The following is a 12,239-nucleotide window of genomic DNA, read 5'->3' as shown; positions in this document are numbered from 1 at the left end:
CCTAGATAATTAATGTTATTAGTCTAAAGCTTGGCATATCTTGCTAGACGTTATAAGCGACAAAGGTCCTTGATTATTAACAGGCAAAGCAAGCGATTTGACTCCATATGAAGGTCCGTGATATTTTTAGTAAGTCCTGCAACTCTTATTAAAGGGTCATCAAGGATCCAGCTGGCAACATATGTATGGTAGGACGCGACTCTGTCTATTAGAAAGATTCCGAGTCTCTATTTAGATTTCGTAGTGTTTGTCAATATCTTAGACGGAAGTTGGAGAGTTGAAACTAGTGACTCGGGGGCCGAAATCGATAGAATACGGCTGCATCCCCTCCTCGGTATAGCAGTATCTCTTTGATGTCGGTTCAAGAAACGCTCGTGGGTCCGGGATTTCCGGGACAGGCCGAAACTGAAGCCGGGGTTGGGGGTCGAGGTTGCATTCACATCGCCGCTCCGGGAAATCCGAAAGAGGAGTAATTGCAGCTATATTGCGATGTTTATAGCCATGTGAGTAGCACACATCGAACGTGATATGGGGATATCCCACATCTAGTATTGACAACCATGCCCGATGGGACTATAGCCATTATTGTCAATATTACATTGCTTATAAGCATTAAAATATACTACACCTAGTATGCCAACACTTGTGAGTTTAAATGGTGGTGATCTGGTAAAGTGATGATCAATACTCGAAGCGTATTTCTTGTTTCCGCGACTCGAGGGTGAGGCGAGGCGGCAATGCCTCTCCCCTGCATGGGAGGCCTAACTCATTGTGGTATGAGGTGCATGATATCCTGGGAGCTCAGTAACATTCGTAAACGGCCTCCCATCTAGACCTTCACTATCAGACTATTGAAAAATAAGTGTAAGAAATTTTCAGGAAACTTTTTCAGGAACCTGTCTCGATTTGTTTAATCGATTATTGGAAAAGGTAAGTGCCCTTATCATATTGTACGTATCATTCACGGTTGTGCCTGTCTCCCTGCCTTAGATGTACTTGTACCTTTGATATTCCACTTTCACCGGTTCTAGGCGGAGGTTACCACTCTAAAGGGCTCTTTCCTTCTGCTGTGAAACGCCGACCAATTGTTTTAGCACAATTTCCCCAAGCCTTTATAAATGCACACGCGACACTTCCAAATGAAAAACTCCTTCGTCTCCGTTTCATAACTCCGGATTTCGAGGTCATAGGGTCACCTAAATCCCAAGTTGGTATTCGGATACCCGATGATTAACCGAGTGGGTATCTTGTACATGTAAGTATGTAGAACAACTAGGTATGTACCAATTTAATGTAAATGCACATGTGTCGCTGTATAAGGTTGATGTTAGGTATATGTGTATATTATTTGAGTTTTCATACACCTACTAAGCTTCTTTTGTCCTAATGATTCGTGACTTTATAAAAAATCTTCTTTCATTGAATACATATGGAGGTCCCAACTCAAAGAATATGGATTCAGTACTGACTGGCATGCAAATGCCCGATGATGTCGTGACGCACGTTGTATTCTTACGACATCATAGTGGCTTTTTCAAATAATTCCATGGTTCTATGTGGTTCTGGGCTGTCCTGGCTGTCGTAGATTGCCCAGGCGAACATGCAAAATTGCCCAAATCCTACACCAAATGATAGACATGTGTACATACATAATCTACCTCGGTGAGGACGTTCTGAGAACAATGACAATGATATGTAAGTTTGAAAGTTGACGGCCTACCTACTAAGGTAGATGTTTGTTTCTGAATGTATCCTAGACATGGCATGTATCGAAGACGTATATATACCTGGCATGTGCGCCGCAAACTACTTACAATAATGTACCTCAGGTACCTATACAACATGACTGCCTAAGATAGTAAAAGTTAACTTTTGATAAGTCATCAGTGGGTGCCAGCTGCCTATTGTCCAGAGTCGGGTGGTTTTTTTTTTCTTGGGAGAACCTTGAGCACACGCAAGACCCCGCCTTAGTGCTTTTGACCTTGCCTTGTCTACCCTGCTACCTAACTCGACCCTCCTAGACCTATTACCTCCACTACTTACTTTCCCATACACTGCCTACCAACCTACCATACCATATCCCATCCCACCATTATCTCTTGACTCTCTAGCACCAAACTTGATTCAACACTCATTTCGCGCGACGCCGAAGTGCCTTTTTCTCTCTCTCCCACACAACCACTACTACATCATTTCCCCCAAAAAGAAACTACCCGCGGCTCCTACCGTATTCGTCTATATCCACATACATACCCATTTTCTTTCTCGCGGCGATTGAAAAATTTGACGATCAGCAAAGCAACCCACGATATTGCCCCTCCTTCAGTACTCCTTCAGTACATGACCATCCGACCAATTTGTGAACCCTACGCGCTGCGATAAATCTAAACTCTCTTAGCCATGGGTCAGACCCTTTCCGAGCCTGTCGTGGACAAGGTATGATAGCATTTCACTATTTCTTCCTCTTCAATTGCGCCGTCCCCGTCTTGTCTCCCCCATGGGAATTACTCGCTGGACCCGTGACTCCGCGCCTTGTCTGGCGACCTTGCCCGTCAACATCGCAATACACCATTCCGATACCTCTGCGTGCGACGATGCGGCCGTGCATTACTCACACATTAAGAACACTTTTACTAACTGGTGATACCCTTACTAGGCTTCCGACAAGGGCGAAGATGACCGACTGTTGTACGGCGTGTCGGCTATGCAGGGATGGCGTATCAGCATGGAAGATGCTCACTGTACCGTACTCGACCTCCTGACTCCCCAGTCGGACGAAGAGAAGAAGGTTCATCCTTCGCGGTTATCTTTCTTCGGTGTCTTTGATGGGCACGGTGGAGACAAGGTCGCCCAGTTTGCGGGCAAGAATATATACGATATTCTCAAGAAGCAAGACACATTCAAGGCTGGCAATTACGAGCAGTCCCTAAAGGACACCTTCCTCGCGACTGATCGAGCAATACTGAGCGGTATGGATACTTCGCAGAAAAAAACATTCCATTATATGTGGAGCCTAACCCGTGTATAGATCCTCAATATGAGGAAGAAGTATCTGGTTGTACCGCATGCTGTGGTTTGATTACTAGCGAGAAGATCTTTATTGTTTGTACCTCGGCACCCCATCTGCTCGGATTTTTGACTAACTTGGATTTCTAGGCGAACGCTGGCGATTCCCGAAGTGTCTTAGGAGTGAAGGGCAGAGCTAAGCCACTTTCCTTTGACCACAAGCCGCAGAATGAAGGTTTGTATAATTCGATTTGATCCTTTCTATGGGTTTACTGTTGCTAACATGTCCGAATTTTATAGGCGAGAAGGCGCGAATTACTGCCGCCGGTGGTTTTGTGGACTTCGGTCGTGTCAACGGCAACCTTGCTCTTTCCCGAGCCATCGGAGATTTCGAATTCAAGAAGAGCGCCGAGCTTGCGCCCGAGCAACAGATTGTAACCGCATTCCCAGACGTAGTTGCGCATGACATTAGCGACGATGACGAGTTCTTAGTCATCGCATGTGACGGTACGTTTATATCCCTCTTTCTGTAAATATGTCCAGGTAGGCGCACATTAGCTAACCAAAGTTTCAGGTATTTGGGATTGTCAATCTTCTCAAGCGGTCGTTGAGTTCGTCCGTAGAGGGATTGCGGAGAAGCAGGAACTGGACAAGATTTGCGAGAACATGATGGACAACTGCCTGGCATCTAATTCTGAGACTGGCGGAGTTGGCTGTGACAACATGACCATGGTTATCGTGGGCTTCTTAAGAGGCAGAAGTAAGGAGGAATGGTACGAACAGGTTGCCAGTCGTGTGGCTAAAGGCGACGGCCCTTGTGCCCCTCCCGAATACGGTATGCCTTCTTAGAGCCCGGGGTCTCCTAAATAATCCATAAAACTGACACTGAGACTCAGCTGAATTCCGGGGACCTGGTGTGCATCATAATTTCGACGATAGTGACAGCGGATATGACGTTGACATGGAGAACAAGACGAAAGCTTTTGGACTTGGTGGGTACAAGGGTCGTATCATCTTTCTTGGTGACGGTACTGAGGTCCTTACCGATTCGGACGACACCGAGATGTTTGACAATTCCGAAGAAGACAAGGACTTGGCGAGCCAAGTGTCTAAGAGCTCGTCTGGTGAGGATGGTGCTGAGCTGAGCCGACTACCACCCAGAGCTCCCTCGCCTCCCCCGCGAACGCCTAAGAAACAGGAAGACAAGACTCAGACGCAGAATAGCGAATCAACACCCAACACCACTACATCTACCACATCGGAGAATCTCGCGCAGGCTTCCAAGGAGGAACCCAAAGAGGCAAAACCAGAAGTAGCTGCTGCATCTAAGGATTGATTAGCGTACAACTTTATTAGGCAGGATACTTTCAGAGCCGCATCATTGGGCATTTTTACTCCGTTCACCTGCTGATTGTTAGGATTCACCTTTACCCCCACCACGTCCTCTAAATGATTAAGGTCGTGTACGACAGAGCAACGAAGAGTTTGGTTTACTTTGGCACATGAGGGGATTACTGGAAGGGCAAAGGGGAGAGGGTGAGTGGTAGTGGGATATTCTCCCTAATAGGGAGATCGTCATGGCAGAGACATTGAGACACGCGATACGACCATTGGAGCCACCCCATGTTTGCAACTTTTGTGGCGAAGGATTTGGAAGGACCTTCTTGACGGATTTGCACGGTGGCTCTTCCAAAACCCTCTATAGCTGGAGAGTGTTCCGTATGCTGTATGAACCCCACGAGAGCTTACACATGCATTGTTTTGATCTTTCTCTTTAAGAGTGCAGAAGTAGCAAGTTGACGAAAATGCATTAATGCCAACCACGGACTGAGTGACTATGGCTGTTTTGTGAATGTAGAATTTAGTCGAGTGTCCGGTCCCCTTTTTAACTGGCTACCAGGACCGGTACCAAAAGGTATTATGTAATTCGTATTCTGCCAAGCGATGCTCGCTTACGTAATGAAATAGTCGGATTAAGAGTAGCCGAATCGCCGCCGATCTCCAGGGTTAGTTTTGAGATAAGATCTAAAATCTAAAATTTGCTGGGCGGTTTACTCTGGATTACAATTCTCTTAAGAGGGACCAAATCTGAGCGATTGCAGAATATGCTACATTCATAGCCCATGTCCCTGGGAATTAAATCACTATGGAGGGCTCGCATTCTCAAAGTCCATATCGGAGTGTTCTCCCCAATTCCCAGGGAGCAATACAATCCATCGTTCTTTCAACGATCGAGTCGCCGACAATGGTACTCGACCCCTACAATGGCTGAAAACGCCACGGAAAGTCCCCCGAAGCATACATCCATGACGGCCTTGCGGAATGAGATGCGTAGAAATATGATCAGGGCAAAGTTTGGCACCCTACCGATGGAACCGGCACTTGTAAAGCGACCATTTCGATATCGCAACAAACGTATGGCGCAAAAAAGCTTGCGTCAGTATAGAAGAGGCGTTGCAAGGCAGGTTCTATACGATGCCGCGCATAAGCGTTCAGGAAAACCCAGGAGAAACTGGCGCGCAACTTTGTCCTTCATGTTGATGGTAACGCCCAATCAAGGAGAGGTGTTGCATTTTCGGGTCATCGTAGGGAAAGGCGTCTCAGAAAAAGCCCGTCAGGTATTGTCAGGGCCAGATACTCACATCTCCGAAATATGCCGAAGGAATGAAAGCTTCGTTCAAATCGAGAACCAAATATCCAAGAATGACCAACTCATGTTCACATTGTCTGGCTCTGAAATCGCAGTCCGAAATTCGCTTCGGGACATCATTGGAGTGGTAGGGGCGATCACCGCTGTTAGGATATCCGATCCAGCCTTCAGAGGATTCATGTTGGACGTTTGGAAGGAGGCGGTAGAAGAGCAACCAGAAACACGACTTTTACGCAGCGGAGAGATTGGGGAGCCTGTTGTCGATGACAAGACGATAACTGTGAAGTCGTCCTCGTCCTCGTCCAACACTCATTCGGTTTACAAACCTTACGAATTGAGGATGCGAGCTGATGACATCAAAGTTCCTAAGGAATGGACCAAAACTTCCTTTGAAGAATACGTTGCCGCATTAGTTCATGGTCGAATCCCAAACCACCTCGCACGATCGCTGTACCCGAAATTTCCGGATCACCAACAAACAGTGGTTTCCATACTTATCGACTTATTCTACACTCGAGCCGCCAGATCTGCAATCTCTCTATCTGCGACGAAGATGGCTATAGGCTTCATTGGGTCCACTGGTCGTGGTTTTCGTCGTGCATCTCGGTTAATCTACAACCGTGTGAGGAGCCTACGCATGCCTGTGGATGCTGAATTATACAGTATACTTCTCGCCAACGCCTCGAGAGCTAAGGATCTTAATAACTTCAACCGAGTATTAAGAGTAATGGTTCGAAAAGGTTACCCTCCACAAAGCCGTGCTTGGGTCGCATTCTTGGTAATGATGCGCAGTCCCGCGATCAAACGTTATATCGTGAAAAGCTTGAGAGCGAAGAACCTTGACCAGAACCCAATGATACTGCGCGCGATAGGCAGGGAAATGGCGACAGTTGATCTTGAATTCGAGCTGTCAAGTTTACTCCGGACGAAGTCAGCGACGCCGTTAGCGACGTTTAATGTCCATAGGTTCGTGGCCAGGCAGAATGAGAAGTACGGCCACGGGTGGTTGGACACAATTACTCTCAACAAGATGTTGGACATACTTGGTAAACATGCTCTGCCAGATGCTTGCAAAGCTCTGCTGGTCTTGATCCATAGTGCTCGACCTACTTTGCCTGATGCAGGCACGCTGAACACAATATTGTCCCGCGCAAACGGCTTTGCATACCAGATGGAAATGTTACAAATGATGCTTAAACGATGGCCACGAACAAAGCTAGATGATATAACTTACCACATGTTATTTAGATTGGCTTGGAACAGACGTTACCCGAACATGCTTAGAGTTGTATGGCGATATGCTGTCCTTTCGCACAAAACAACGTCTAAGATGCGATATACTCTCTCTAAACTACTTAGACAAACGGGGGATCTAAGTAATCGGATTAAATTCCTCAAGGAGTGGGAGGACGTGATATATGGGCAAACAGAATTGGCAGAGATGCGAGCATCCCACCCAGATGGCTTCCATGTCCGACATATGCTACCTAAATATGTTATGCCGGCAAGGGGGATGAGGCCGGCTTTCACGCTCCGAGTCAAGCTTAAGGAAGCGATTACTATGGACGTCAAGATACATCAGTTACTAAAGGAGGGGAAGATCGCCGATAAACAGTCGCTCTCGGTTGATATACCATTAGTGCCAAAAGTGAGGTTCAAAGTTGACGAACTTCACGCCTTCGAAGACGAACCTGATGTTGGTACTCTCCGCAGCAAGGATTGGTACGATCCGTCTCCATATCCTACTCAACCCGAGACTAAAACTCGGGTGGGGAATCGATGGGTTGCCAGCAGTGGAAAATAAGGGGTCTTTGTACATTATAATGACATGATACCAAGTTAAAACAAAACTAACATGGAGAATACAGTCACCTCAGTGATATCCATCTCTAGCTAAGGATGAGGCCACCAGTACATGGTGAGACCGAGGGACATTAGAAGACAGATTTAATGGCCAAAGCATTCAATACATACCTGGTCCTCCTTAAGGGGTACAGTACTTGGATACAAAAGGACCTGGTAATCATTGATCCAATACGGATTTTGCTATAAGTCGATGCTTCCCTGGCCGTCAGGTACCTGCCTTAATCTGCCTAGGTACATGGATACTTGCTGTAGCGGTAGATGGATTTTAAAGTGGGTGATGTCAAAAGCCATTGATAACCGTCGTCTAAATATTGCGTTGCCGTAGCTGCCGTTAGGTACCTTCTAAATCCAGCACGGTACAGCTGAAAAACCACTTTAACTTCTGTAAATTCGCAATATCTTGTCTTCCATTTGCCCCTCCAACATTCAAATGCCCCGCACCGTTCTCACGCGACTTCCTTCAAGTCAGCTCAAGCTTCTTAAAACCCCAACTTTGTCGGCTTACAGAAACTCTCACTTTGTAAACTTCAAACAATCTCCTCGTCCGTTCTCACTTCCGGCTTACAGTACCAGAAGGACCTACCTTACTCCAGCGATTCGAGCACACCAATCCCGCAAGATGGCTCCTCAACTTGACGGGTACTTTTCCCAAGTCGACGCTCTGTCGTCGCACTTCATCGACCGCCTCGCCAAGGCTGTTGCCATTCCCTCCGTCTCCTCGGACGCCTCCCGTCGACCTGACGTCGTTCGCATGGCCCACTTCCTGGCCGACGAGCTCAAGACCCTGGGCGCCACCGTCGAGCTCCGACCCCTCGGCAAGCAGCCCGATGCGCCGGAGCTCGAGCTCCCGCCCGTCATCCTCGCACGGTACGGAAGCGATAAGAACAAACGCACCATCCTGGTATACGGACACTACGACGTCCAGCCCGCCGAGGTGAGCGACGGCTGGAGCACCGAGCCTTTTACCCTGAAAGTTGGCGAGGACGGCCGCATGTTCGGTCGTGGAAGTACGGATGACAAGGGCCCGGTCCTCGGCTGGCTGAACGCCATAGAGGCTCACCAGAAGGCCGGCGTCGAGTTCCCCGTCAACCTTCTCATGTGCTTCGAGGGTATGGAAGAATACGGATCTGAAGGACTGGACGAGCTTATCGAGAAGGAAGGCAAGGGGTACTTCGCGGACGCCGACGCCGTGTGCATCAGCGATAACTACTGGCTAGGCACGGAGAAGCCGTGCCTAACTTACGGGCTCAGGGGTGTGAACTACTACTCCGTTGAGATCTCGGGTCCAGGCGCCGACCTACACAGTGGTGTCTTCGGTGGCACGGCACAGGAGCCAATGACGGATCTAGTGCGTGTCCTGGCCAGTCTCGTCGACACCGACGGCAAGATTCAAATCCCCGGAATCATGGAGCAAGTAGCCCCCGTCACTAAGGAAGAGGAGGGTCTCTACGACAACATCTCCTTCACGATGGAAACCCTACACGAGTCTCTCGGAGCCAAGACCACAATTTTCGAGGACAAGAAGTCGACCCTGATGGCCCGATGGCGGTACCCTTCTCTATCCGTCCACGGCATCGAGGGCGCTTTCTCCGCTCCCGGCGCCAAGACCGTTATCCCGGCCAAGGTCATTGGCAAGTTCTCCATCCGCACCGTTCCCAACATGGAGATCGAGCAGACGAACGAGCACGTCTACAAATACGTCAAGGAAGTGTTTGCCAAGCTCGGGAGCAAGAACACGTTGAAGGTGTTCGCGCAGCACTGCGGAAAGTGGTGGGTCGCCAGCCCGAACCACTGGAACTTCCGAGCCGCGGGCAAGGCCACCGAGCGCGTCTGGGGCGTCCAGCCAGATTTCACACGCGAGGGCGGAAGGTGAGTTCTTTTCCTCTATCATAAAAATATCTAACTACCTAGGTACCTACGTGGTACGGAGCAGTTCGTGAGCTAACGTGTGAAAAAAGCATCCCCGTGACTCTTACGTTCGAGCAAGCTACCGGCAAGAACGTCCTCCTACTGCCCATGGGCAGCTCGACGGACGGCGCGCACTCGATTAACGAGAAGCTGGACAAGAAGAACTATATCGAGGGCATCAAGCTCCTGGGCGCGTACCTGCACTACGTTGCGGAGGAGCCGATGGAGTAGATGAGTGGCGCTTTTGGGGATGGATGATAGGTAGGTAGCTTGGGTGCGCGGTGATGTGAGGAGAACCCTCCTAAACTAGGAGGACTCTTGCATTGCGTGGTATATAATGGATAATGAATGAGAAAGATGTGAAATGAGATTGTATTGTGGCTTTTGGTGATTTGTGGATTGTGACTTGTGACTTGCGGGCTGTGGACTATGGATGATTTGGGAGTGTGAGAGGCGTTGATGTTGGGCCCCTGGTGTATTATTTCCATCTTGGTAGCTTCGGATTAGGTAAGTGTTAATTTTACCGCGTGGGGGTTTTGTGTCTAGAGTATCTCCCCCTGGGGATGTTTGGCGTGTATTTATAGGGTTATATATGGTTGTATTTGGGGAATCGGTGCTGTGACTTACCCCTAAGTGGTAAGATATATATAGAGTTTTGTCTGATATTATGTAGCTCCCTTTTACGACATTTGTGTATTTGTTACCTGGGTGGGTTCCTCTTGTATTGCTGAGATAGTGAGAGAGTCGACGTCGTACAGTAGCAGTAAACTTTCTACCTAGGTACATACCTAGTCATCGCTAGAGGAAATATCCGTGTGGAACGTCCATGTAGTATTTTCCGATGTAACTATCAAGTTTATACCATTATGTCCTTTCGGCCATACATCTATATCCCGTATCCTCTTCCTCATCTACCGCCCCTTGAAGTAGATCTCGGTACGCAGCTTCAACATATTCCTACACGATACCTAGCATGTGTACACCTCTCCTATCCCCTCCTCTTAATTAGATACCCATCTGGATAAGTACATTCGTAAGGAAACGCCTCTTTCCCCATATTACCTCACCACCCCTCCCCATCCCCAAGAAACTCCAGCCCCCTCCGCCTTCCCCAGATATCGCAAGGCAGGAAGCGCCAGGCGCCGGCGTGCCTGGGGCTGAGCCGGTCGGCGACGGCGTGGATGGCGGGGACGGAGAGCCGAGCCGCGCCGTCGTGCGCTGCGTCGCGGAGCCGGATCGCCATCGGCGGCACCGTGTACCGGTCCATGGCGGCGCTGAAGGACGACTCGGCCGAGAGGTGGACCTGCGTCAGCGAGGAGGCGCGGGGGGATGGGGGTGGGGCCTTGCCTGTTGGGGTGGATGGGGTGGTCGTTGGTGTGGTTGAGAATGGAGGGGGCGGTGGGGGAGGACGGGATGGTAGCGGTGGTACTCCTACTCCCGTCGTTGAGGTAGTGGATTTGGATAGCGCGGATGGGGTTGAGGATGGAGGCGTCGAGGTCGAGTTTAATGTTGAGGGTTGAGAGGGCGCTGGGGAAGGCGACGGAGAAGGGAGGGATGGTAAGGATGGGAGGGAAGGGAAAGGAGAGTTGGAGGGTGGTAAGGCGCTGAGCTCTTCCATTTGTAGGAGTATTGTAGTTTGGTTGTGTAAGTGCGGGACCAATGTCGATGCGAGGGTGGTAAGAAGCGTGCGTAGGGTCGACGGCGAGTACGACGACGGTTGAGGATGTGTTTCGATGGCGTAAGAGCGGAGGTTTTGAATGTGTGTTGGAAGGTCCAGAGACTGGCTTTTGGTCTCCGCATCTTCCTCCTCTCCTTTTCCTGTTTCTTCTCCTCCCGGTTTGTTACTATCCATATCATCATTGATATCACCATATTCCCTACTTCTTGTACTAAAATCATCTTCTCTTTCTCCTAAAGACCCCTTCCGTAACCCCAAAGCGGCCTCAAAGCCCGGTATCATAATGTTCTCCTTCATCTCATGGTAATCCAGCACCCAGCCGCTCCACGCTTGCGCCAGGAACAGGAAATCAGCTACGTCGATAGGGTCGCGGACGAATGGTGCCTGGAGGTACAGCGCGTTGAGACCGCGTAGCATGGCGTTGTGTGTGTGCGATAGTTCGTCGGCTATGTGATGCGCCGGGTGGGTTATCTGCGACAACTTGTTAGGACATGGGCTAATGAAGCGAAAAGATAGGTGGGCAAATTGTCGTTTTATGAAGCAAGTACATGCATGAAATTAGGGGTTGGAAGGACACGTGAGGTGAAAGGGATTAAATGCGTCGAACGACATACGCTCTGAGTTCGAGATAGAGGCTCGATGAGCGGCCACGGTTCGTCTGCCCATGGTTTACGAGCGACGGCCTTTTTCTTCCCCTTGTTATTACCCGCAAGAGGATCTACAGGAGGTTGGACATTTCCCGTCGAAGAGATCTGGGAAGGAGGTGGAGGCGGAGGAGATGGCCCGGTGCCAGATGCCGTGTTGATGACCATTCCCGACCTAGAGAGAATCATCATGAGACCCAACAGGCCTATCGTGTTTGAACCCCCGATCTTCTAGAAATGAAAGACGACAGGAATATCATCCAAGGCGAGTAGGACCGTTATAAGCCACCGCACTAAGAGGTAGAGAGGAATACGGGACCTGGCATATTAGCAGCTTTGTGAACTTGGCTGTTTCGTCGCGGTCAATGTTCTTATTCTTACCTTCTACAAATCCTATTACAGGTTGAGAATTGATTGTGCGTCTGCTCATATTTGTCAGCTACAGCCATATTGACTTCGAGGCGGCGCCATTTTTAACTAAAAAATC

At 49.2% G+C, this 12,239-nt stretch overlaps 4 protein-coding genes across 4 annotated transcripts; 3 read left to right on the top strand and 1 right to left on the bottom strand.

Annotated features, from left to right (window-relative positions):
* Nucleotides 1–1,848: 1,848 nt before the first annotated feature.
* On the top strand, nucleotides 1,849–4,829 carry F4807DRAFT_435959 (PP2C-domain-containing protein). Its single transcript, XM_047998927.1, has 7 exons — nucleotides 1,849–2,436; nucleotides 2,657–2,969; nucleotides 3,029–3,102; nucleotides 3,157–3,241; nucleotides 3,307–3,513; nucleotides 3,581–3,841; nucleotides 3,903–4,829. The coding sequence occupies exons 1-7, from the start codon at nucleotides 2,401–2,403 to the stop codon at nucleotides 4,340–4,342; spliced, it is 1,416 nt and encodes a 471-aa protein (XP_047851695.1). The 5' UTR covers nucleotides 1,849–2,400; the 3' UTR covers nucleotides 4,343–4,829.
* Nucleotides 4,830–5,054: 225 nt separating this feature from the next.
* On the top strand, nucleotides 5,055–8,118 carry F4807DRAFT_435957 (uncharacterized protein). The gene is made up of 2 exons (XM_047998926.1): nucleotides 5,055–8,042; nucleotides 8,096–8,118. Exon 1 carries the CDS (start codon nucleotides 5,130–5,132, stop codon nucleotides 7,458–7,460), a length of 2,331 nt encoding a protein of 776 aa, XP_047851694.1. The 5' UTR covers nucleotides 5,055–5,129; the 3' UTR covers nucleotides 7,461–8,042; nucleotides 8,096–8,118.
* Nucleotides 7,707–9,699, top strand: F4807DRAFT_189582 (Cys-Gly metallodipeptidase dug1). Its single transcript, XM_047993671.1, has 2 exons — nucleotides 7,707–9,391; nucleotides 9,481–9,699. Exons 1-2 carry the CDS (start codon nucleotides 7,953–7,955, stop codon nucleotides 9,659–9,661), a joined length of 1,620 nt encoding a protein of 539 aa, XP_047851693.1. The 5' UTR covers nucleotides 7,707–7,952; the 3' UTR covers nucleotides 9,662–9,699.
* Nucleotides 9,700–10,493: 794 nt separating this feature from the next.
* F4807DRAFT_462902 (uncharacterized protein) lies at nucleotides 10,494–11,941 on the bottom strand (the record flags this gene model as incomplete). Its single annotated transcript, XM_048001892.1, has 2 exons — nucleotides 10,494–11,579; nucleotides 11,723–11,941. The coding sequence occupies 2 exons, from the start codon at nucleotides 11,939–11,941 to the stop codon at nucleotides 10,494–10,496; spliced, it is 1,305 nt and encodes a 434-aa protein (XP_047851692.1).
* Between the last annotated feature and the right edge of the window lie 298 nt (nucleotides 11,942–12,239).

The sequence above is a fragment of the Annulohypoxylon truncatum genome (genome assembly GCF_022578515.1).
Source record: "Annulohypoxylon truncatum strain CBS 140777 unplaced genomic scaffold F4807scaffold_29, whole genome shotgun sequence".
Taxonomy (NCBI): domain Eukaryota; kingdom Fungi; phylum Ascomycota; class Sordariomycetes; order Xylariales; family Hypoxylaceae; genus Annulohypoxylon; species Annulohypoxylon truncatum.
The sequence above is the reverse complement of the archived record's forward strand: the minus strand, read 5'-3'. Positions and strand labels throughout refer to the sequence as shown.

Coding starts and splice junctions, on each gene's coding strand:
- F4807DRAFT_435957 (XM_047998926.1), top strand. CDS start 5,130: ATGTCCCTGGGAATTAAATCACTATGGAGGGCTCGCATTCTCAAAGTC.
- F4807DRAFT_189582 (XM_047993671.1), top strand. CDS start 7,953: ATGCCCCGCACCGTTCTCACGCGACTTCCTTCAAGTCAGCTCAAGCTT. Junction 9,392..9,480: donor TTCACACGCGAGGGCGGAAG/GTGAGTTCTTTT, acceptor GTGTGAAAAAAG/CATCCCCGTGACTCTTACGT.
- F4807DRAFT_435959 (XM_047998927.1), top strand. CDS start 2,401: ATGGGTCAGACCCTTTCCGAGCCTGTCGTGGACAAG. Junction 2,970..3,028: donor TGATCGAGCAATACTGAGCG/GTATGGATACTT, acceptor ACCCGTGTATAG/ATCCTCAATATGAGGAAGAA. Junction 3,842..3,902: donor TTGTGCCCCTCCCGAATACG/GTATGCCTTCTT, acceptor ACTGAGACTCAG/CTGAATTCCGGGGACCTGGT.